General features: G+C 34.0%; 1 protein-coding gene across 3 annotated transcripts; it reads right to left on the bottom strand.

Annotated features, from left to right (window-relative positions):
• Positions 1 to 9,082: 9,082 nt before the first annotated feature.
• On the bottom strand, positions 9,083 to 19,321 carry LOC142626005 (TNF receptor-associated factor homolog 1b-like). 3 transcript variants are annotated; one of them, XM_075799768.1, is made up of 10 exons: positions 19,198 to 19,321; positions 17,689 to 17,910; positions 15,650 to 15,761; positions 14,055 to 14,143; positions 13,892 to 13,960; positions 13,680 to 13,809; positions 11,542 to 11,700; positions 10,825 to 11,173; positions 10,280 to 10,392; positions 9,083 to 9,403 (listed from the first exon to the last, which is right to left on the bottom strand). In XM_075799768.1, the coding sequence occupies exons 2-10, from the start codon at positions 17,897 to 17,899 to the stop codon at positions 9,259 to 9,261; spliced, it is 1,377 nt and encodes a 458-aa protein (XP_075655883.1). In that variant the 5' UTR covers positions 17,900 to 17,910; positions 19,198 to 19,321; the 3' UTR covers positions 9,083 to 9,258. The 3 variants fall into 3 exon arrangements, with proteins under 3 accessions (XP_075655883.1, XP_075655882.1, XP_075655881.1); XM_075799767.1 differs by lacking the exon at positions 19,198 to 19,321 and adding an exon at positions 18,518 to 18,599; XM_075799766.1 differs by lacking the exon at positions 19,198 to 19,321 and having other exon boundaries at positions 17,689 to 18,100.
• Between the last annotated feature and the right edge of the window lie 3,737 nt (positions 19,322 to 23,058).

Raw genomic sequence — 23,058 nt, forward strand, 5'->3', positions numbered from 1 at the left:
AAATGGAAGCTTTAGAAATAAATTTAAAATATTTATTTCAATTTTATATTTATATATACAAAAAATTGGACTCAAAACCTAAAAAATTTATATTTTTTTATTTGTAAAAAATGAAAAATGTAAGAGAAGGGTTGGTGACGTTATATATAGGGTCAGTGACAAGTGCGGGGCGTGCAGAGGTGAAAAGAAAAGATTTACATGCATGACCAAGGAAGCCTTTAGGGCTGTATAGTAGATTATTGCCTACGCAGATTGTGGGGGCCATTTTCTTTTTTCTTCTTTTTTTTGTGTGTTAATGTTTTGGGTATTAGGGTTTTGTGATGATGGGGAAGGCCCAATGGCAAATGGGTTTTCCAAGGCATATTTGGAAGGGCTTGGGGATATGGACTTGGGTTATGGGGGCTGAAATGCAAATATATCTACTTGGATTTGGGTCAACTGTGAAAACACGCTACAAAGTTTCAAATTCTTTCTTTTATAACTATGGCAAAAGCTAAAAACGTTATTTTGATCCTACATTTTGAGATTATAGTCAATTTAGATATTTTGATAACATTTAATTTAGTTCTTATTATTTTCAAGTTATAGTTAATTTGGTATCTACCGTTAACTTACCAACGGAAAATACTTATATGGTTACCAGTGTGCATTGTTGGCACATTTGAAGCTTACATGGTGTATAGAATAGTAAAATGATTTTTTTTAATTAAAAAAACTCAAAATACCCTATTATTTTTCTTTAATTTTCTTGCGATCCAAACACTAAGAGGGTGTTTGGTAAAGTAGTTTGAGATGAGATTTTTGTAGTTTTTTGAAATACGTACAGGTGAAAAAGTGTCTGAAAATGTGCGTAATGTTATTTAAAATATGAAAATGTGAGTTTGGGATTACTCACCAAACAGACCCTAATTAACTGGAAAATAAACCAAAACCACAAACCCATAACCAATGGAACTCAATACACACACAGAGGATTCACAAACCCATTAATACATAGAATTTTAGCATAACCCACCTTCTAAAAAAAACCCACAATAGAACGCAAAAAACCCAAAAACCAAACCCAAAAACAAACAACCACCATAAACGTTTTGAAAATCAACCAACAAACCAAGCCCATAGTAAACCACAATCACAGAAACTGAGATGAAAGAACTAAGACCCACCGCCATTCATGGCAGTGGTGGTCAACGACCGAAGAGAGAGAAAAGGTAAGGCCAAAACATTAGATAGGAAGATTTGGGTTTAAGAACCACCATATCTAGTGCTGGTAGACGGAGGCAACAAGCTTGAGGAGCAGTGGCCATGGGTTTCAATCCATTTTACATGTTTGGATTTGTTCTTTCTTTTACCTTCTTCGTCTCTTTTGTTTTGTTCTTTCTTTTCTGGCGCCACTATTACTCTTTCCTTTAATTTTTCTTCGTTTTAAAAATTGATTGTTCAGTTTTAAACGTGAGGCTGATTTTGCTGTTTGTGTGAATTTGTTGGATTGCTTATAGCCAATATTGATTTTAGAAGTGAAAGTCAAATTCTACGGTGGCGAGTTGTTTCCACCTTCCATTGCTATTTTACACTTTGGTTTTAGTTTAGTTTAGCATAAATTTTGATTTTGTTGTTTTTTCTTTTTGACGTGACTTTAAAAAAAAAATTTACTGAGGTGGCATTTTTTAATAGTATTCTACCGCCATGTAATTTTCAAACATGTCAGCAATGCACACCATTAGCCATAGAGACATTTTCTATTAGCGAGTTAACAATAAGGATCAAATTGACTACAATGTCTACTGCCAAAACGTAAGGACCAAATTGACTGTAATCCCATAGGAACCAAAGTAATATTTTTGCCTATAACTATTTAAAGTTTTTATATCTGCCAAGTTGAATTATGAAACTAACTTTCATGTGTCCAATGGCACAAATCAATTGGTGGGTTTTCTTAATGTGATCACATGAGGTCCCGTGATTTTTTCGCCTTAAGAGCTTATAGAAGCTAGTCTCAAGAGTTACTTTGACACATATGGAAACCTCAAGGGAGTGTTTTGTTAGGCCAAAATGGGAATTTAATATTAATTTTTAAACATTATAATTAGTAGTCACTGTTTACAAACTATATTTTTTACTAACATCTCGAGTCTAAGAGATCGATTTTGGGGGCCAAAATCGAGTCTCAAAGACTCAATTTCCATGATCTATCACGTCTGACGTAGCATTTTGTCCATGTGGTGTCCACCTGGAAATCAAGTCTTAGAGACTCGATTTATAAACCAAAAAAATTTCAAGTGTCTCCCAAAAAAAAAAATTTAAGAAATTCCAGAAACATAACAATCTCAGCACAATCAAATCAGAGCTCACCTCTCCGCACAATCTCACAACAATCAGATCAGAGCTCACCTCACCTCGCCTCGCCTGGGTCGCGCGCCTGGGTCACGACCTGGGTCGCGCCCTGGGTCTCGCGCCTGGGTCGCGCGACTGGGTCTTGCGGCCTGGGTCACGCTGCTAGGTCGGCAACGATGGGCCTGTGGTGGCTAAGCTTGTGCAGATCAGCATGGAGGAAAAGAGAAGCAGATGGAGAGGTAGTGAGGAGAGAGACATGGAGAGCAGATGCACATAGGAAATGAAACTTAGAAAAAAAGAAGGAGAAGGAAAATAAGAAAAAACAAAGTGAAAGATATAAATCGAGTCTCAGATACTCGATTTCCAGGTGGAGTCCACGTGGAAAAAATGCCATATCAGACCTGATCTGACCATGAAAATCGAGTCTTTGAGACTCAATTTATAGGCCCAAAATCGAGTCTCTTAGACTCGAGATGTTAATTAAAAATATAGTTTATAAACAGTACCTACTAATTATAATGTTTAAAAATTAATGTTAAATTCCCATTTTGGCCATTTTGTGACTAACCCAAACATTAAGGGTTTTTGTTTTTTTTTTTTTTTTCATTTAAGCCTAAATTCAAAGTAGAGAAATGGGTGTTCATGTTTAGGTGACTCGATGTGATAGGGAGTGCCATGAGACTATAATTAAACTCATTTCCTAAGTGTGTGTTTGGATGACAATGAAAATTTAAAATTATTTTACTATTCAGCTTATTTTTACTACTATTTATAGACCCCACCGCACTTTTTTGTACTATTCATGGACTTCATTGTTCTATTTCAACTAACTTTTACCTTTATCTACAGTACTTTCAGCAATAAGTTTTCAATTTCAGCAAAATAAACAGTATCTAAACAGACCCTAAATGGTAAACCCAAATCGGTTCAGAGTCCACACCATAATTTTTATTTATTTTTTACCTTTTCTAAGGTTTTGGCTTGGTTCAATGTTCTATCCAATTTAGGCAGTATTATCGTGATGGACAATTTGAAGATATGTGATGTCAAGTTACCTTTTATATCCTCAAAGTATAAGTGTTGATATCAATTTGTACCTATATGGTCCATTTTTCCTAATTAAATTATCAAAGGAATTTGCCCTAGCCTTCTGGCTGGCTCACGTTCAATGTGTTCACAAGGGCCCGTAAAACTCCCTAGAATAACTTTTTATTTTTATTTTTATTAAACTTACTTTCTTTTGAATTTTTGAGAACTCAATCACAATTTCTAGAGTTGTTTGTCATTGTATTGTCAATTTCCTTTGTAATCTCAAATTGAGAAATCAGTTCGTCATATTTCTTTTTTCTTTTTTCTTTTTTCAATACCAATAGACATAATGTTCTTAAAGAATTTGGTAGAAAAATACAGTTTATGGCCATTGTCAAGCCATACGGTTCTATTTTCAATATGTAAGAATAAGAATTATATTTTTTAAATCTCCACTTGATCTTCATCAATTGTTTTTTTTTCTTTCTTAAATGTTCTTATTCCTTGAATTCTTGTGAAGAAGTTGCAAACTAAAATTTCAATGAGACTAGAAATATTGTTCAATGAAAATAGAAAATGACCACAAAAACAAAAAGAAACAATAGTACCCCATATGGCCATATGTTGAGATGCAAACAAAGATAAAGGACTACGGAAAAAATGTACCTCTTTTTTAATTCAATGGTTAGAGGGGAGAAATTTTAATCTTAGATGTTTCCGTTGAAAATACTAGAAATTGTTGATTAAGTTACAAGGCTCTAAGCAAAAAACGGTACCTTATTTAGACTAAACATTTTTACATGCATTTGCCATTATGAAATTCCTAAAAGTAATTAACATATAGTTTTAGTTCAAAACTAAAGTAACCATTCATATAAATGAATAATGTTGGTGGTGACTAAGAATTTTTTTTAATGTGGTCAATAAGAAATTTAAATTATACAAAATCTAATAAAGATAAAACTTGAATATCTCAATGTCGCCCACCAAAAAAAAACACACAAATATATGAAGTAATACAATTTATTTCTACTACCAAAAAGAAAAAGAAAAAAAAAATCGATTGATAAGAGGTAAAGTGAGAACTAAGAATGCTGAAATGAGAGTAATAAAGTGAGAAAGAGTTTAAAATGATAGTAGAGAAAGAGAGAGAGAGAGAGAGAGAGAGAGAGAGAGAGAGAGAGAGAGAGAGAGAGAGAGAGAGAGAGAGAGAGAGACAGATGATATTTGCTACAATTACGAAATGAGTCACTAAGGAGAGCAAAATTGTTGCAACTGTAAAGCCAAAAAGTGCATAACTACCAACATTGCCAAAGAGAACTCATGACCACAATAGGATTTTTTGTTGAATAATTTGTTCACTTGTTGTTTGGTCTAGTATTATTTTTTTTTAGGCTATTTTTGTTGTTATTTGGGTTAATTTTTATTGTTGTTACTTAAGCCTTTTTTCTTTTCTTTTTTTCAGTTTAAGGGGTTACGGATGATATTTGGGGGCTAAAATTATTTTTGGAGTAATCCTACGTCCAAAACATTTTCTTAACAAATCTTATATGACAAATTGTTATTAGTGGGTAAAAAAGTGAGGTTAGAATTGGACCCAAATAAAATTAATAACAGCTTACCACATATGATTTGTTATGAAATTATTGTGAAAATGTTTTGGGTGTAGCATTACTTTTATTTTTGTTGAACCCAAATTTTTGTGATTCTCAAGTAATGGTGTTCAATATTTTAATTATGGTGGTCAAAAATAGGGTTTTTTTTTGCAAGTGTGTGTGTGTGTGTGTGTGTCTATTTTAGCAAGCTATTCCACGGCATGATACTCCTCGATCCTTGAACCCCTCACAAATAATATCTTCTACCTTGCCCGAGTTTGTTTCGTTTGGACTAGAAGAGAAGCCAAAATTACTACCATGCTCTTGCAAAGGGGGCTCTTGTAGTTTTGTAGGCTCTGTTCCTTAGGGGGAAATTTGTCATTTAGTATTATTTTAGCGACTATTTTGTTAATTAGCATATTTTTTAAATATTTTAGCAAACTAGCATCTCGAGCCTTAGAGGCTCAAGTTTAATGAAGAAAATCAAGTCTTAGAGACTCGAGTTCCGTAGAACTTACAAAGTAAGCATACAGAGTAAGCCTACAAAGAAGAAGAAGAAGACCCACGAAGAAGAAGAAGTAGAAAGGGAAGAAGACCCATTGCAGGAACAAACCCATACCTCAGCATGCACAAACCCACGGTAGAAACTCGATTCTTAAAGACTCAAGTTCCAAGTGGATTTTATCTTCCACATCGAACTGCCACAACTTGGAACTCAAGCCTTAGAAACTCGAGTTTCAGAACCTTGAAATACTAGTTTGCAACATAGTTTTGCAAACTTGACAACTAACTAAATTGTTCTAAAAATAATGTTAAAAATAGTAAATTTTTTTTTTGATAAGTATTAAAAATAGTAAATTTTCTCCTATTCTCTGTGTTGTATGTTCCTAATTTGTGTTTGATGTTTTAAGGGGGAATACTGTTTGTAGCCTCGTTGTTGTTTTTAATGAATCCTTTTTAAGTATCAAAGAAAAAAGAAGAAGAGAGAAACCACGAAGTCCCAAATTTTAGCTTTAGAGCACTACCATCAGGTGTGTCAAATGCCAAATATTTGGCATTTGGCTCACCAAACACAAAAAACCAATCCTCATCAGGTATTCCAAATCTCAAAAATTTTAGCACACCGCTATAGTACCATCTCAAATATGAGACGGTACGGACATCAATGTCAAAGAGTTTTTGGCTTGTTTTATTTACTTTTCTCTCTCCTCCCAACACATATCTCTCTCTCCGTCTACAACACATCTCTCTCTCTCTCTCTCTCTCTCTCTCTCTCTCTCTCTCTCTCTCTCTCCATTTGGTTCTCTCATCGCCCTCTCTATTCCTCTTTCAAGCAGATCTCGCCACGCCGATCTCACCACGCAACTGACCACCACGCCACGCCGTCGAGTTTCGTACCGTCTACCACGTCATTGGAACTTCCCATCATCGGATCTCTCTCAATCGGCCTACAGTGGTGGGTTTTGCTTTTGGGTTTGTTTGATTTGGGATGTGGGTTTGTGCCAATGGATGTGAGTTTGTTTGATTTGGTGGATGTAGGTTTGGGATGTAGGTTTGTTTGATTTGACATATGTGAGTTGTGTTGGTGGTGGCTAACGGTGTTGTTGCGGCAGTGGTGTTTGTGGGTTTGTTTGATTTGAGATGGGTTTTGAGGTTTGTGAATGTGGTGGGTTGTTGTAGATTTTTATTTATTTATTAAGGTGGCGTTGGTGGATGTGGGTTTGTGCCTGTGGTGGCTGTCGGTGTTGTTGCGGCAGTGGTAGTTGTGCCGTTGTTGTTGTTGTTGTTGTTGTTGTTGTTGTTGATGATGATGATGGAGAGGAGTTAAAATATTATTTTAATGTGTAGTAAATATTATTTTAATGTATATAATTGAAAAATAAAACATGTGATGAATGAGATATTGTAAAATAATGTGGTAAAATAATAAAATAGACTTTTAATATATCAAAATAACATTTTTTTTTTTTATAGAATAGCTGATGGTAATGCTCTTGTGAGCACAACATGGAACGGGCAAAGAGTTATGGGCATCTGGCAGTATACAATAATCAATTCCATTACAACTTTTTTACACTTTAGGGTCCGTTTGTTTCGACAGTAAATCACTTCCGGAAAATATTTTCAGCATTTGTTGGTGTTTGGCAACACCTGAAAATTTGGTCAAACGGAAAATGAAATCAGTTGACCGGAAAATAAACCCTCCCCACCCGGAAAACGTTTTCCATGTCTATTTTACCTTCAAATTGAAATTTTCCAGAAAATTATCACACAGAGCACGAAGAGAGAGAGAGAGAGAGCACGAAGAGAGAGAGAGACAGAGCACGAAGAGAGAGAGAGAGCACCCAGACCGCGCTGGCGAGATCGCGCCTTCGCCATCGCCATCGCCATCGCTGCGCCGGCGCGATCTCCCCTTTGCCATCGCCATCGCCATCGCCGGGCCGTGCGATCTCGCCTTCGCCATCGCCAGTCGCCGCGCCGCGCGATCTCGCCTTCGCCATCGCCAGTTGCCGCGCCGCGCGATCTCGCCTTCGCCATCGCCGCACCGCGCCGGCGCGATCTCGCCTTCGCCATCGCCGCACCGCGCCGGCGCGAACTCCCCTTCGCCATCGCCAGTCGCCTCTCTCTCTCTCTCTGTCTTCGTTCTATCTGACCGGATTTGGTTTTTGATGATGAGCTTTTTTTTATTTTTGGGTTTTGTTGTGCTTCATTGAGAAAATTTGATGAGTTTTTTTTTTTTTGGGTTTTGTTGTTCTAGATCAGGAAATGATATTTGTTTGGAAGTTGAGAAAATGTGAGAAAATGTGAGCAACAAATACAAAATGTATTTTCTATAATATTTTCAAGATGACAACCAAACACCTGAAAATATTTTTCAAAGTATTTTTTCAAATGTTACCAAACACCTAAAAATATTTTCTTTTCCGAAAAATATTTTCAGCTGAAATCATTTTACATCCGGAAACCATTTACTGCCGAACCAAACGCAGCCTTAGTTTTGACTTTAAGGTTTGAACAGTCAGACAATTCAATCAAAACTAATCAAACTACTGAAATCTTCTCCAATTTCCAAATATTTACTTTTGTCTTGTTGGGCTGTATAGTTAGGGTCCAATCAAGTGGGTACAGAACACAAACCCAGCCGATCTAGTGGCCAGTGGGTATTCAACAAACATTACGAAATTATCTTTTTTGGTGAAAAACATTACGAAATTATCATTCAAACCAAAATATTCAATTTCTCAGCATTGCATAATTAAACCAAGATTTAAGGTACTTTATTAGGAACAAAAATTTGTGGCAAATTTAAAAATCTCCTAAAATACTGTATTAAGTTATGTTGAAAACCCTTTTTAAATCTTAAATACATTTGCATGCAACAATACAACTTGCATAATATATTACTCAATATAGGAAAAACTAATCATTAATATTAATTAAGAGTGTTTGGTTTGAACATAACTCATAATTCAGTTCTTATAACTCAAACTCAATTTTCATAACTCTTATCTCTAACTCTACTTTTTCACTCACTCCAGAAAATATTTGTTTGGTTTCATATTTTTAATTGCATATCTTATGTCTAAAACTCAAATAATGCAAAAAGTGGTGGGGCCCACTTAAAGAAGAGAAGCTGCCTCAAAAGCAAAAATAAAATAAAATAAGGAGCTAGCTCCTAACAGTCACACACTAGTTTGATTTGACAATACACTCACGTAAGCCCCACTACGACTGAGTTATTTACAATAGTACCATTGAAACACTTAACTCAAAATTTGGAAATATCCAAATTTTGTTTTCAATTTCTGTAACTCAAATTCAAAATTTTGAGTTTTGAGTTATGCAGCTCAAAATTTTGAGTTTTGAGTTATGAAAACTCAACTCAAAAATCAATCCAAACGTTTTCAGTGGGACTCACAGTTTTTGAGTTTTGAATAATGAAAACTGAGTTATAATCATCGATCCCAACACCCACAACTAACTACTACCAACTATAAGCAGGTACCAATATGCTAGCTTATTGCACAGCCGCGTTGACCCTCCAAAAAAATAAAGGACCCTAAGCATAAGCAGTCAACTAGGCATAAGCAATCAAGTTAAAAATCTGGTTACATGACTAAAAATTTAGATAAAGCGTATTCCCCACGTAATTAAGCGCTTACATTTTGTTAATTTTTTAAACTGCAATGTCATGTTTTTTCCAGGAGAAAAACATTGAACCATTGAAGACACAAAACTCAAATTCAATTGACCAAACTCTCTGGAGATTTAAGTTATTTAAAAATATTAAAACCTTATTTTACTCTGATTTCTTTTCCTTCTTAGCTGCTCCACGTTTTGCCTTCTGCTCACCTTCAGCAAGCCAAGATTCCTCTTCTTCACGGATGAGCTCCTCCTGCTCCTTCAATGCAACAGCTTCCTGGTAGGCAACCTCAATTTTATTGCTGCATGTAGGGAGAAAAAAAACTTAGGGTATATACAGGAACAGACGAGCAAGCAATAAATTTCACTACCCAATGGATTAAATCATAAAATAATTTACTCCCTCAGTAACACAAATTCTTGTTTGGACTATCCCAAATTAAATGAAACTTTTAAAAGTTTAGTTTTCTATATTAAACTCGTCATTTTCAAAAAAACAAACAAGACTCTTATTAAAAGCCATGCCACCTCTATTATAAAATAAAGGACATTTTAGGAAGATCACTATATTTAAAAATATAAATTGGAGTTGTTCATATTGGTTACTGATTTAATCATTTTTACATTCATGTAAAAATATAAATTGAGATCTTAATAAATAAATAAAAACTGCTCAAAATTTTGTGCAAGTTCCCATTAGCTAATATTAATTATTCAGTAAAAATTTCACTTTCAAAGAAACAGGGCAGCTACATTAAAGCATTGATCTTTAGAAACACAACAGCTGGTAATCCACTTTGAGTTCGAAAGGTACAGCACACTAATAACTTTATAGACATCATAGCAATATCGACTTGCTTAATAAGATGCAAGGAAATTGAAGGTGGAACACCAGTAATTACGACACATAATATAAAAAATCAGCAGGATATGAATCTTAAAATTGACAATTATTGAAGGTTGGTCATGATAACAAAAAAAGAACATGCAGAACTTTCAGGAAGCTTGAAACTGCAAATTGGAAATAGTGAAAGAAATGACACAAGGGCAATCAACAGATACAAATATATTAATACTTGAAAACACACACACAGGGAAAGAGTTTGAACGTCCTAGAAGCAAAAGTACAGTTTTTCTTTATTGGTGAAGAAGCAATAGTATGGTATCAAATGAACAACCTGAAAATATGGGCAAGGACAAATATCTCCACAGTTCTGTGGCCCAATTCTGTAAGACGCCTTTCATCACACTGAATAGAATCTTTGTTGAAGTCCCCTCCAGAGTTTCCATCCTGTAAATAAAGGTAAAGGGCTGGTCAGTCATCCAAAGATAATGAGTGCCACTGGAATTCTTGTGGTCAGTACTTCATTTTTAATTTTTAATTCTAATTGTACACTTTGGGAACACTAGTACTGTTCACTTCATTTCTTCATGTTCTCTTTCATTCTCAATAAATTATTACTTAACATTAAAAAAAAAGTTATAGGGTGGGTGATCATAAAATTAGTCTCAAAAACTTTATTTTTTTCTTCTCGCTATCTCTATGCAGGGTTATACATTATTAATTCGTATTTAGAGAGAGAGAGAGAGAGAGAGAAGAAAATAAATTAATTGCAAAAGAAAACCAAAACCTACCCAACATTCAAGCTCATGTTAATCAGCCATACACAACTCCATAATTACAAAAGAAGTTTTGACACAAAACATAGTTTCAGCAACTCACCTTTGTACAATTCTGCGGACCCTTTTCATCTTTCGGAGGCAACAGATCCATGGCAGCCCTCTCAAGTAACAATAAGACATCATCAACTAATACAAACATGTCTTTGTCCACACGAACCATGGGGGCTGGCATTTCTTCAGCCTCCAACAATTTCAGCCTCCCTTTCTTACACATAGTATCGTCTTTAAGAGCCTTCAATACACTATACAAGGAATCCATTAGCAAAGTAGATGTGATTTCCTTATCTATAAAGAAGTGCTTCACAACTGCTTTTAGAATCACATCTATCTTCTCCCTGGACATTTGATGCCTAGCATTTTGGCCAATTCCCAACCAGAAGGTACGGAAACTGCAACAATAACAAAAGATCTGTTTTAATATAATAAAAAAAAATTAGACTGAACAGAAATGTAACTAAAGTTGACAATTAGTAGCCCCCACAACATAAAGCATTATCCAGGGAAGGGGGATTATAATATTATTAAGGTAGACTATGAATTATATTCAACAAAACAAGAAGACACATATACATATGCCAAAACACGTTGAAAACACATAGCAGAGGCAACACAATGGCATATCCATGGGCATAAGAACCAAACGATCATTTCATAAGAAAGCCTTGAAAACACCATATCCTCAAAACTGATATGTTGAGTAATTAACACTTATATTCAGAGTTCTAGACTATATTTGATGAAGGTAAACACACAATACCTTGACCACCTTGCTTTATCGTATATCAACTTCCCAAGCTTGCTTCTTTTTTCTTCCAAAAATCGCTGGTAATTCCGTTCCACATTTGTTAGATATACCGGAACAAGTTCTCTCCTATACTGACAATCAAGACAACGAAAAGGCCTTTCTGCTCTCTCCCTACAAACCAGAAGCCAAAAATAAATGCTTATAAAATATAAATAACTACCAAAAATTGAACATAGAAGGTAATACAACACACCCACTCAGTTACACCTCAAAATCCATAATTAAGCAAACAGGTCTTGAAAGGGAAATGACTCGGGTCAAAACTCGTGTACAATCAGGAAGAGACCCCATCCACCTGATTTATTTATATCCGTATGAGCCTTTGTGTTTATCATTGTGGACACAAAGCTTTCTTTCTTTATCAATAAACAAGCATTACTTACCCATAAAAAAATAATAAATAAAAGAGACCCCGATGAAAGAGAAACACCTTCCAGATCAACTTAGATGAGCACAATTTTCATTCTTTATCAATAAAAATGCATTAATTAACTATAAATAAATAATAAATAAATAAAAGAAATCCCAATGAATAACACCTTTCAGATCAACTTAGATTGAATGTGCAAGCAAAATCAACTATAGAATTTATTAATTATGATGACAGATATACCTCAATAATAATGCCAAAGTAAAGCTTAACGACTTCAACAGTGCATCATCTTAAAATAAATAAAATTATATTTCCCTCACATTGGTACATGCATAATGTCTAAATTAAACTAATTTCTTGCCATGGGAAGGTGATGTATAATCAGAGAAGGTCCAGTAAGCAAATCAAAAATTCAAAATGAATGAATTAAAGATGTATGCAAGTGCCACGCGGAAGCATTGGTTGGCCATCAAAGTGTGAGATAGTTATCTGCCTTGTAATTCTCCTTAATCAATTCAATTAATATTTGGCCCCTCTCCACCTAAGCATAACCGATGGCAAGAGAGAGAGAGAGAGACATCCCTCAAAAGTTCATGAATTGTAATTCTCCTTTGAGAAAGACCCCAATTGCCCAAAAAAACTCATAAATGATCACATATCCAGCCAACCGCACGGCGTAAGAGAGAGAAGTTAATTTGCAAAAAACGTGGCACTAGAAATCAAGGGCCTATTTGATTTGTGTTAATGAAAATAATTTTCGAAAACAACAAAAAGACATATATTAGGGGAAAAAAAAGTTTTGTATCATTTTCTCCACAAAAGCTTGTTTGATAATGTGTTTTCTCTGGGTTCCCCCCCCCCCCTCTTAAACCATCACAATCGGCACCACCCAAATCACCAACGCAGGCCACCTTGAGCCATCCCAACCACTGCATCCTAGAAGACCACCCAAAAAACCCCCCACCCCAACCACCAGAAGATCCAAGAAGACACCCAAGTCACAGTGACGCATCCCAAAACAAGCCTCTGATTTGCATGGCCATCTTGGCCGAAAAGACACTATTGTCAAAGAGATAAAGAGAGAAGTGAGAGAGGAGGAAACACAACTAGGTGGAGAGGCAGACAAAAATGGCCCAATTGACAATCCATGATTACAAGTTGCAACCCACAGCCTAGAGGACCTATTAAGCCAAATCAATGAATATCAGCTCTAATACTGAACCAAACAACCTTCAGCAAGTGTTTTCTTTCTTTCTTTGCAAAAAGACTACTCCATGTACAATGGACACAAAGGAGTCTAAGAAATACAAGAGAATAAATTTATATACATAGAGACAACAATTCTATAAACTTAGGTAGGGAAGTGGTAAAAATGAATCCGCATGCTCGATACCAATCAAATAAAGAACCACTAAACAAAGCTGACAATTGGGTTCTTGTAGTTTCAATATCTTCAAACACTCAGCAAGTGTTCTCTTTTTCTTTTTTAAAATTGAAAATTGTTTTTAAATTGGCTACTAAACAGCCCCCAAATAACTCCAAATAGAACAAGCATACATCACCATGACAGAGTTGAACAAAAAAGAAATACTATCCTAAAAAGAATCATTCATCTACAATATCAAAATGTCATAAAGAAGTATAAATATCAATCAAAATGTCAAAAAATGAATCATTGTTGGATCAACCACAAAAGGCAAAAGATTTATGAATCAACCTGATGACTTGAACTTGTGCCTTTATTGTAAGAGTGTCAGCATCAATAAACCCATCCGGCATTTTTGTCAGATCCACGATTTTTTTCCACCCCCAGTCATGCTCGTTCTTCTGGAATCGATGCAATGTATCTGCAAAATTTTCATTTACTCACTTGCACTGATGCGAAAGAATAACTTCACACAACTATTGACCAGTAATTAAGCAACCAACCAAAGCATTTAGATTTCTTTGGATCTTTATTCACAACTGCTATAGTGAACTGTGCCAGATGGCTCCAGCCTGTTTCACAAACAGAAGAAAGCTACATGATTACAACCACATAACCAAGAATAATACCCACCAGAAAATTCCAAACTTTTTTAACATATCAAACCTGGAAGTAGTTTTTCATGATTAGCAACACACAGAAACAAAGAGAGATGATGGCAGACATCACATCCTTGGGGATCAATTAAAATGTACCTGCCATAAACAGCAGAATGCTTAGGTCAAGAAGACTAAACTATCTGACAATATTAATGTAATTAAGAGTTTTGCAATATATGTTCTTCTATATTACTGTATTTACCAAACCCTACAAATTGCTGCAACTAGCAAGGACATGGACACATTTATCATTTTTTAATACTAATTCACATTACTGAGGATGAAGACTTTTGAAAAATGAACATGTGATGTAGCTTCATTATGATGGGTACAAATAATAATGTGATATATCTACATTGAAGTAATACAAATCATCTACATCCAAAAACAGGCGTTTCATTCTAGTATGCATATTAATTAAGATTAAAAGGAAAGGAAAAAATATAAACCCAATTTAGAAATAGGAAGAAATTATCCAACAGTGACATTATTATAATTAAATAATTGTTCTCTGTGATAAATAGTAAAAATTGAAGTCTGGAAGGATTTCAAATTTATCACTAAGGCTTCATTTGGTTGGAGGGATGGCAAGCTTTTTTGTTTGATTGGGAAGAAAAATGGCAGGATGACAGTCATCATTTCCTTGGGGATACATTAAAATGTACCTGCCATAAAGAGCAGAATGCTTAGGTCAAGACTAGACGGTCTGGAAATTTTAATGTAATTAAGAGTTTTGCAACATACGTTCTTCTATATTATTGTATTTACCAAACCCTAAGAATGCTTAGGTCAAGACTAAACTGTCTGGAATTTTTAATGTAATTAAGATTTTTGCAATATATGTTCTTCTGTATTACTGTATTTACCAAACCCTAAGAAATGTAGCAAGAACGCAGACACAATTATCATTGCTCCATACCACATTCACGTTATATTACAGAGGATGTAGACTTTGAAAAATGAACATATGTAGCTTCATTGGGTGATAGATAATAATTTCATATACAACATCAAAGTAATACATGTCTTCAACATGCACTAACAGGTTTTTCATGATAGCATACATTTTAATTCAGATTAAAGGAAAAGGAAAAGGAAAAGGAAAAAAAAAACCCAATTTTTTACAAAATAGGAAGAACTTATCTAATGGTGACACCATTCTTATAATTAGATAATTATTCTCTGCAATTAGTTGTAACAATTGTAGGAGTGTATATGGAAGGATTTCAAATTTTCCACTGTAACATTCATCACTTTTGATGAATGATAAGTTGCCTGCAATGTGACATACAAATGATCTCATGGTATCTCTCTCCATTGGACTAGAATTTAGAGATGCATATAAAGGAAATTAAGTAAAAAAATTCAAATGAGTTTCAGAGACAATGAAACTGCCTGATGCATATTAATGTTAAGCATGTGTACTTATACACTTATATGCATACAAGGTACATATAAAGTACATAAACGAATGTAGAAATCCTTATATACACGTATGCAAATTCATAGTATATTTCTGTGCATATTTGTACACTTCACAATTATATGAAAAAAAACAAAGTAAAAAAAAGTATGACAAACGACATATTCCAGGGCTTGTACCATTTGTGGCCGCCAACCTCAAATTGATTACTACTAAGATCTCTTTTTTTTAACTCCGAAAATTTCTCCACCCTCCACGTATATTTTCCATACAACTCAGAAGGTTTTGGCCCTATTAAAGACATGAACAATTAATCAAATAATGGTTTGATCAAAGAAAAGAACAAGCAGAAGTAATAACAAACTTCAGTAAGATGGCTTAATAACAATACATTAGACAAATACCAGAAACTTAACATTCACAAGATAGTGATGTGGACGAAAGAGTTCAAGGAAAAATAAGATTATATATACAAAGATTCAACATTTGTGATTTAGCTAGCTTTATTGTGTTTGGGAACAGATTATAAGACTTTTTAAAACCTCATTTTTTTGAAGTGTAAGTATATTTTAACACACTTTCAACAGAAAGCTAAATGAGTTGTCAAACAAACGATTAATTAAGTTGCACAAGAATAAGGGCAATTTGGTGATTTCCAGAAATTTGAAATGGGCTGTCCTTGGCTGTTCCAAAGGCCCAAGAGTCTTATTTTATGTTTTGAGTTTCCTATTTGGTGTAGAAGTTATTAAGTCTTTTTTTTATTGTTATTAGTATTCCTAGTCATTCTAGGAATATGTTACATCAAATTCTAGTCCTTCTAGGAAAGGATTTAATTAACAAGATCCTACATAAAGACTTTATTGTAGTCAATATTATTCATAGTGAGATTAATAAAATAAAATCCTAGCAGCTTATTTTAAGTTTTGAGGGTGTGATTGTCTTCTCCTACCTAAGTGTGATTGCCTAGTGTTTTATTTATTTTGTTTTCTATTCTATTCCCTATTTCCGCCCCATACGGCCATCAAGTTTTACTCTTTTCTAACCTAAAACCCTTAAACACCAATCTTTATTCAAGAACCTCCAAAAACTCATCCAGAAATTTGTTGTAGTGTTAAATTCTTAAAGATCTTACATCAGATAATATCAACAACTTTATAAATTGTGTTTTACCAATAATTGAATTGGAAGTGTATTGTGAGTAATAAGCTTCAGCAAAGATGGTAAAAACCAACCAAAGAGAAAATAAAGTATTTGAACAATTACTAATCACCCACCTGAGGTTAGGCCCAAATTCACTTAATCTACCTATGGTTTGAAAATTGTTACTTTACCCACCCGAGGTTAGCCCCTTTATGTAGCACCCACCTCATCAATTTCACCATTAAAAACATAGAAATCAATATGTAAAAGGGATATTTGTAAAAATTGTTATGCTTTTGTTCAAGAACTTCACAGAGAACACATCACCACAATCACAAAAGCAAATCCACTACCAGATTATTTCTTTATTGATTTATTTTTTACTTATCAAAAAAAAAAACATTTTCTTTTATTTCAAAGTTAGATTCCTTTTCTTTTGGGAAGGCAATCAAACAGCGGCAAAACAAAAGTGACATTACTTGCCGTATACTTTTTCATCAATGTAGGTCAAGCCCCATTTATTTTGTCTTCAGAAGATGCAAGATGAAGTAAAGAAAAAATGCTATAATATACCTTTAGATTGCTTAATTGATTGCCCATTTGAAGGGATTTTTTTTTTTGGGTAACATTATGCATATTTGATTGTAGAAACATTGAATTACTAATTAGTTAATTATAAACTATATCATACATGTTTACATTACTTCTTAAGCTGCGTTTGGATAGCTGATGCGTTTCAGCATCTGGCGTTTTTGGCTTCTTTGTTTTTTTTTTTTTTTGACCAGCCCCTCTTGCACTGTTCACGTGACATGAACAGAGCATAAGGCAAATAAACAGTGTTTTCTGAGGTGAACAGTAATCCAAAAATTATTTTTTTATTGTTTTCAGCCATAAGTCTTCAATTTTCAGCAAAATAAGCGTCATCCAAGCATACACTTATTATACCTTTTCTGTTGTGCCGTTGACAAGCCATTAGTTTCACAACTTCAACAATAACAAAATGGTTGACTATTTCAGGTCGTTTGTATATGTAGATATGGTTGAGAGGAATAAGTGTGTAATGGAACAAAAGGCATACCTTCTTCATTATCATCATCAGTTTCCCAGTCAAGAGGTGATGCCGATGGGGTTCCACTTTCCACCTGCTCAAAAGACTGCAATTCCGCCAATGCTTTCCCAGATTGACAATGCTGCCCACTTGAAAATCCCTCCATGGACCTTCCCACTCCAGTCTCCTCACTCACAGTCCCAGCTATTTCCCACTTCAAAATCCCTTCCCCCACACTCATAAATTTGCTCACTAGACACGAATAAAGCCAACGCATAGAACAATCAATAATGCATCTCAAACCACACTTTGCACGACGACAACATAACAGCACACCATACATTCACAAAGATGCTAGAAAACAACAACCATGCTTAGATGTATATACCCAAGGCTCATAGATTGCCAATTCTACAATACAACCAACTTCAAAATTTCTGTTTGGTTACTGGGAATATATTATTAGAAAAGAAATTGAAATTAAATTAATTGATGTTTCACAAACTGGGACATTAAGGAACCAAAACCTTCACTCCAATAGATTAGTTAGCTCTTTCTTTTTCGTTAAAAAACTTCAGTTTCTTCTCCATTTCCTCAATTTTCTATACAACCAAACAAAGCCTCAACAAAAACCCAACCTCGTGAAAGACCAAATAACACTAAACCCTGAATTCAAAAGTAAATAAATAAATTCAAAATCAAATGGAATAAAAATAAAATGCAATTAAACTGTCAATGGAATTAACCACTAAAACCCAAAAAATAAAATACAAAGGGAATTTATAAGACATGGAAAATGAAATTCAAGAGGACAATGGCGTAGATGGAACAATGGCGTAGATGGAATGCGTGTACAAACCTGGAATCGAAAACCAGAGCTTTGTCAAGCCTTAGGGGCTTCACAGTTAATCTATATCTGGTAAAAATATACTCCAACTCCCCTAAAATATTGGCTACAAAATTGGACTAATCTCTATTAATTTTCAAATTACTTTATCCACTTATAAATTAAAATTGAACTACTCACTATTAATTTTAAATTATTTTATCTACTTATAAATTAAAATTTTAAAATACTATATATATCTGTATATATTAAAATAATTCACAAAGTTAATTTTTTTTTTCCTGCCAAAAATACTTCTAAATTAATTAACCAACAACTTAAAAATAAGGTTTAAATAGTAAATTAACAAAAAATAATTATTACTTTTTTTACTGTCAAATATACCTCTACCTAAAACTTAAAAATGAAATTAAAATAGTAAATTGACAAAAATAATAAATCTCTACTTCTAATTGAAATGACTTCTTGGCAGTAGGGATTCTATCAACTCTATCATGGCCAAATATTGGTGGGGCAGACTAAGGATGACACAAAGATCCACCGGATAAAATGGCAGAAATTGTGTTTCCGAGATATGAGTTTCCGAGATATACATGCCTTTAATTTAGCAATGCTAGCTAAGTAAGCTTGGCGGTTGCTACGCCACACACATTCTTTGTTTTATCGAGTTTATAAGGCACGGTATTTCCTACCTGCTCTGTTATGGAGGCTGAATTAGGATATCAACCTTCGTATGTGTGGCGGAGTTTGTTAGCTGCTAGAGACATCATTCTTGAAGGCACAAGATGGAGGGTGGGAGATGGTACAAAGATTGAGGTGTCATCTTCACGCTGGTTATCTCATAAACCGGTGTTCATTGGAGAAGAACTGCTATCTGCTAAGGTGTCTGACTTCATCGATACAAACACATGGCAGTGGAATAGTTTAAAGGTTGTGAAACTTTTGCACCTAGAACTAGAACGGAAATCTTAGCCATACCTCTTAATCGAGGCCAGTCACGGGACTGTCTGATTTGGACAGAAAATAGGAGGCATGAATTTACTGTTAAGTCAGCATATCAGGTAGCCCTTCGTTTGAACCAGCAGGTGGAAGCTGAACATTCAAGGGCACAAGAAGAAAGGAAATGGTGGAATAAGATCTGGGCATTGAAAGTACCTCCTAAAGTTAAAACTTTTTTGTGGCGGGCTTGCTCCAATATTCTGCCTACAAGAGATAATCTTTTTCGGAGGAAGATACAAATTGATCCAACCTGTGAATTGTGCAGACAGACGAAGGAAACGTGTGCTCATCTGCTGTGGGAATGCCCCTTTGCTCGAAGTATGTGGGCAATGATCAAAGGCAGAGTGCAGAAATGCAGTAGTGAAGTGCAGGATTTTTTTCATCTCTTTCGAACTTTGGGTGCCAAGCTCACACAGAGGGAACTGGAACAGTGGGCTGCTCTATCATGGGCACTTTGGAATGCAAGGAATAAAGTCTACTTTGAGAAAGTCCAACCACAGCCAAAGACAATAATAGAAGGGGCATTGCTGTTCCTGGACACATATCAGCGGGTTACTTAATGCATACTAAATATGTCTGGGATGTAGATTACGGTGTTTTGTTATTTTATAGTTTAGTATACCGGGGTATTCTTTATTTTGTAGATTGGATAATGGGGAGGTGGGTCTTGGTCTGAGTGTGTAATGGGTAGGTGGGTCTTTTTTTGGGGGTGTGTATTCAGTAGTTTTTTTGGACTGCAGGGGCTTTTTGTATTTGTGTTTTCTCTTGTTTGGCACCTCGTTTATGTGGTCTGTTGTGAACTACTATTATCAATGCACTTTCTATCGTTTGGTTTCAAAAAAAAATTCATATGTCTACTCACTAACTCCCTACAAAATAGAATCACTCTTTTGTTAGTTTTAAAACTCCTTCAATCTACAAAACTTATCCCATGTATTCATTTTTTTTTTACTTCATCATGATGTATTTGTTTCTTCTGTCCCCCTTTTTTTTAATTTAATCTCACGTTTTTATTTTCCCAAATCTTTTCTTTTTTATTAAAAAAAAAACTCCTACTATAAAACTAATAATGTTGCCTACGCACATTACGGGCACGCCTTTGTTTTTGCTTTGGTGTGTTGATAACTTAAATGTGTTGGGATTTATGGTCTGTTTAGATAAAGAAGAAACAGAAGAGTACAATAAAATAGAATTAACAAAAAAGTAGTTCATTTTCAATTAATTCTACTATACTCTTTCTTCCTTCTCTTAATCCAAACAGACCCTTAGGGGTTTCTATTTATAGAGAAGGTCCAATGAAAACTGGATTTTGGCCCTTTGGGGGAATATTTCGAGGGCTTGCTTGAACTTATAAATTCAATTTTTAACTTTTAACTTTTATGTACAATTTCTTAAAAACCTTAGGGTATGTTTGGTAACTGTTTTTTTCTCATTATTTTCTGTTTTCAAAAACAATTTTTTATTTTTGAGACTAAAAAACTTGTTTGGCAACTCAAAATTGACAAAAAAACAAAAACTATTCTCAAAACTCAATTTGCTAAGGAAACTGAAAACATACAAAAAGCTGTTTTCAGATTCTAATTTTCAAAAGTCAATGAAAACAAGCATTTAATTTAATGAATCTGTCTCATTTCATAAGTTAGCATTAGAGATAAATCCTAGTAACAACATATTTTAGTATTTTCTATTTTTTTCTTCAATTAATTATCTTTTTAATTTCAGCTAACCAAACATGTTTTTTATTTCAAAAATACAAGAAAATTGTTTTTTCTTTATATCCTCAAAAATAAGTTTTTGAAAATAGAAAACAAAAACTGTTACCAAACATAAGCTTACTTTTTCTCTTCTTTTTTTAGTACACTCATACTTTAGTATACTTTTAACAAAAAATCTTCAATAAAAAGTTAAATAACATGTTCCCAAATGAATGACTATTTAGGCTATGTTTGGTAACTATTTTTGTTTTAAGTTTTCAATTTCTTATTTTTTAGAAAAAAACAAAAAACAATTTTCTTGTACACATATGGTTGGTTGAAAAGAAAAAAAAATTTTAAAAATAAAAAAAACATAAAATTTGTTTGGTAACTATTTTTTAGAAAGATTTAATTTTTTTTTTAAAAGTATTTATGGATGCCCTTACGCAGATGGAAGGTTGTAGTGAGTTATTTGTTTTTCAACAAAAATCATTGCTTTTCCTGACTTTTTCCACATTGGGTGCTTTGCAATGTGTTAAATGTGTGTTGCTAGGGTGAGGTGTGTGTGTGTAAATTTCTTTACTTATTTTATTTTAAGGAGTTGCCACCAACCATTACTTTTGCTTTAAGTGTGATTGGTAACCTATATGTCTAATTTATTTTAATTACTTAATAAACTAAAAAAACCAATTTTAAGGATTATTAAATTAATTAAGGTAACCAAAGTCTCGAACCAAAGATTCTTACACTCGAAAGTTTGATTACGAGAGTAGAAGAGGTTAGGCACCCCACTGTCCATATATCCAAATGATAGTATCTCATTTTAATACAATCACAATGTTCACATTTTAGAAAAATAAATTAGATACTTGGCGTTTGTTTTTTTAAAGAACTTTTGTACAAGCAATACATATACATAAAATGTGAATATCTTATTTACATATATATAAGTAGCATGTGATATTATTTGCAAAGAATATGCACAAACAAACATGTGAATATATACATAAATATCACGTAAAAACTATTTATTACGTTGCAAGAAATAATATGTAGCTAGCATGTGAGCACTATTTACTACGTATCTAGCATGCGAATATATACTTACAACATAAAAGGAAAAGGAGTGAGAGGAAAGATGTCACTAGGGGTGTCAATGTTCGACCTAACTCGCGAACATGACACGAACTAGACACGGATTTTTGTAGGTTAGGGTTGGGCCTTAGCGGATTTGGGTCATTAATGGGTTGATCCGAATGCGACACAATAAGAAACGTGCCATAAGCGGGTCAACTCGCGTAACCCGCAATAAACACATTTAATACGCCAATTTATTCATATCAACCCAAAATGACATATTTAACACAATTAGTTTAACTCATATAACAAATAAATATTCATTTAATTTTAGATTTATTAAATAACTTTTATATCCAACCTATATTTTAAACTTAAAAAGAAAAGTGAGTAATTACAAAAACTTACAAGGGATATGATTGAAAATTGAAATGGGTTGAAGACTTGAAGTACATGCACTACTTTTGGGATGTAAAAAAAAAAAATTATTTCTAGATGGATATTATATTTAATATGAAGCAGGCTGAAATAAGTTATGTCACATTCACGTCAACACAACACAACCCGTTTATTAAGCGTGTCAAGTGAGTTGGGTTAATTCAACCCGCCTTATTAATAGGTCAAGTTAGGGTTGAAAGATCATGTCACAATTATTAAATAGGTCAGGTTTGGGTTGAGCCATTTAGTCAAATACCCCTACCTCGACACGATATGAACCCAACATGCTAACCTGAATTAACACCCCTAGATGTCACCTTATATACTTTAAAACAATAAGCACAT

Source organism: Castanea sativa, chromosome 2, assembly GCF_040712315.1.
Source record: "Castanea sativa cultivar Marrone di Chiusa Pesio chromosome 2, ASM4071231v1".
Taxonomy (NCBI): Eukaryota; Viridiplantae; Streptophyta; class Magnoliopsida; order Fagales; family Fagaceae; genus Castanea; species Castanea sativa.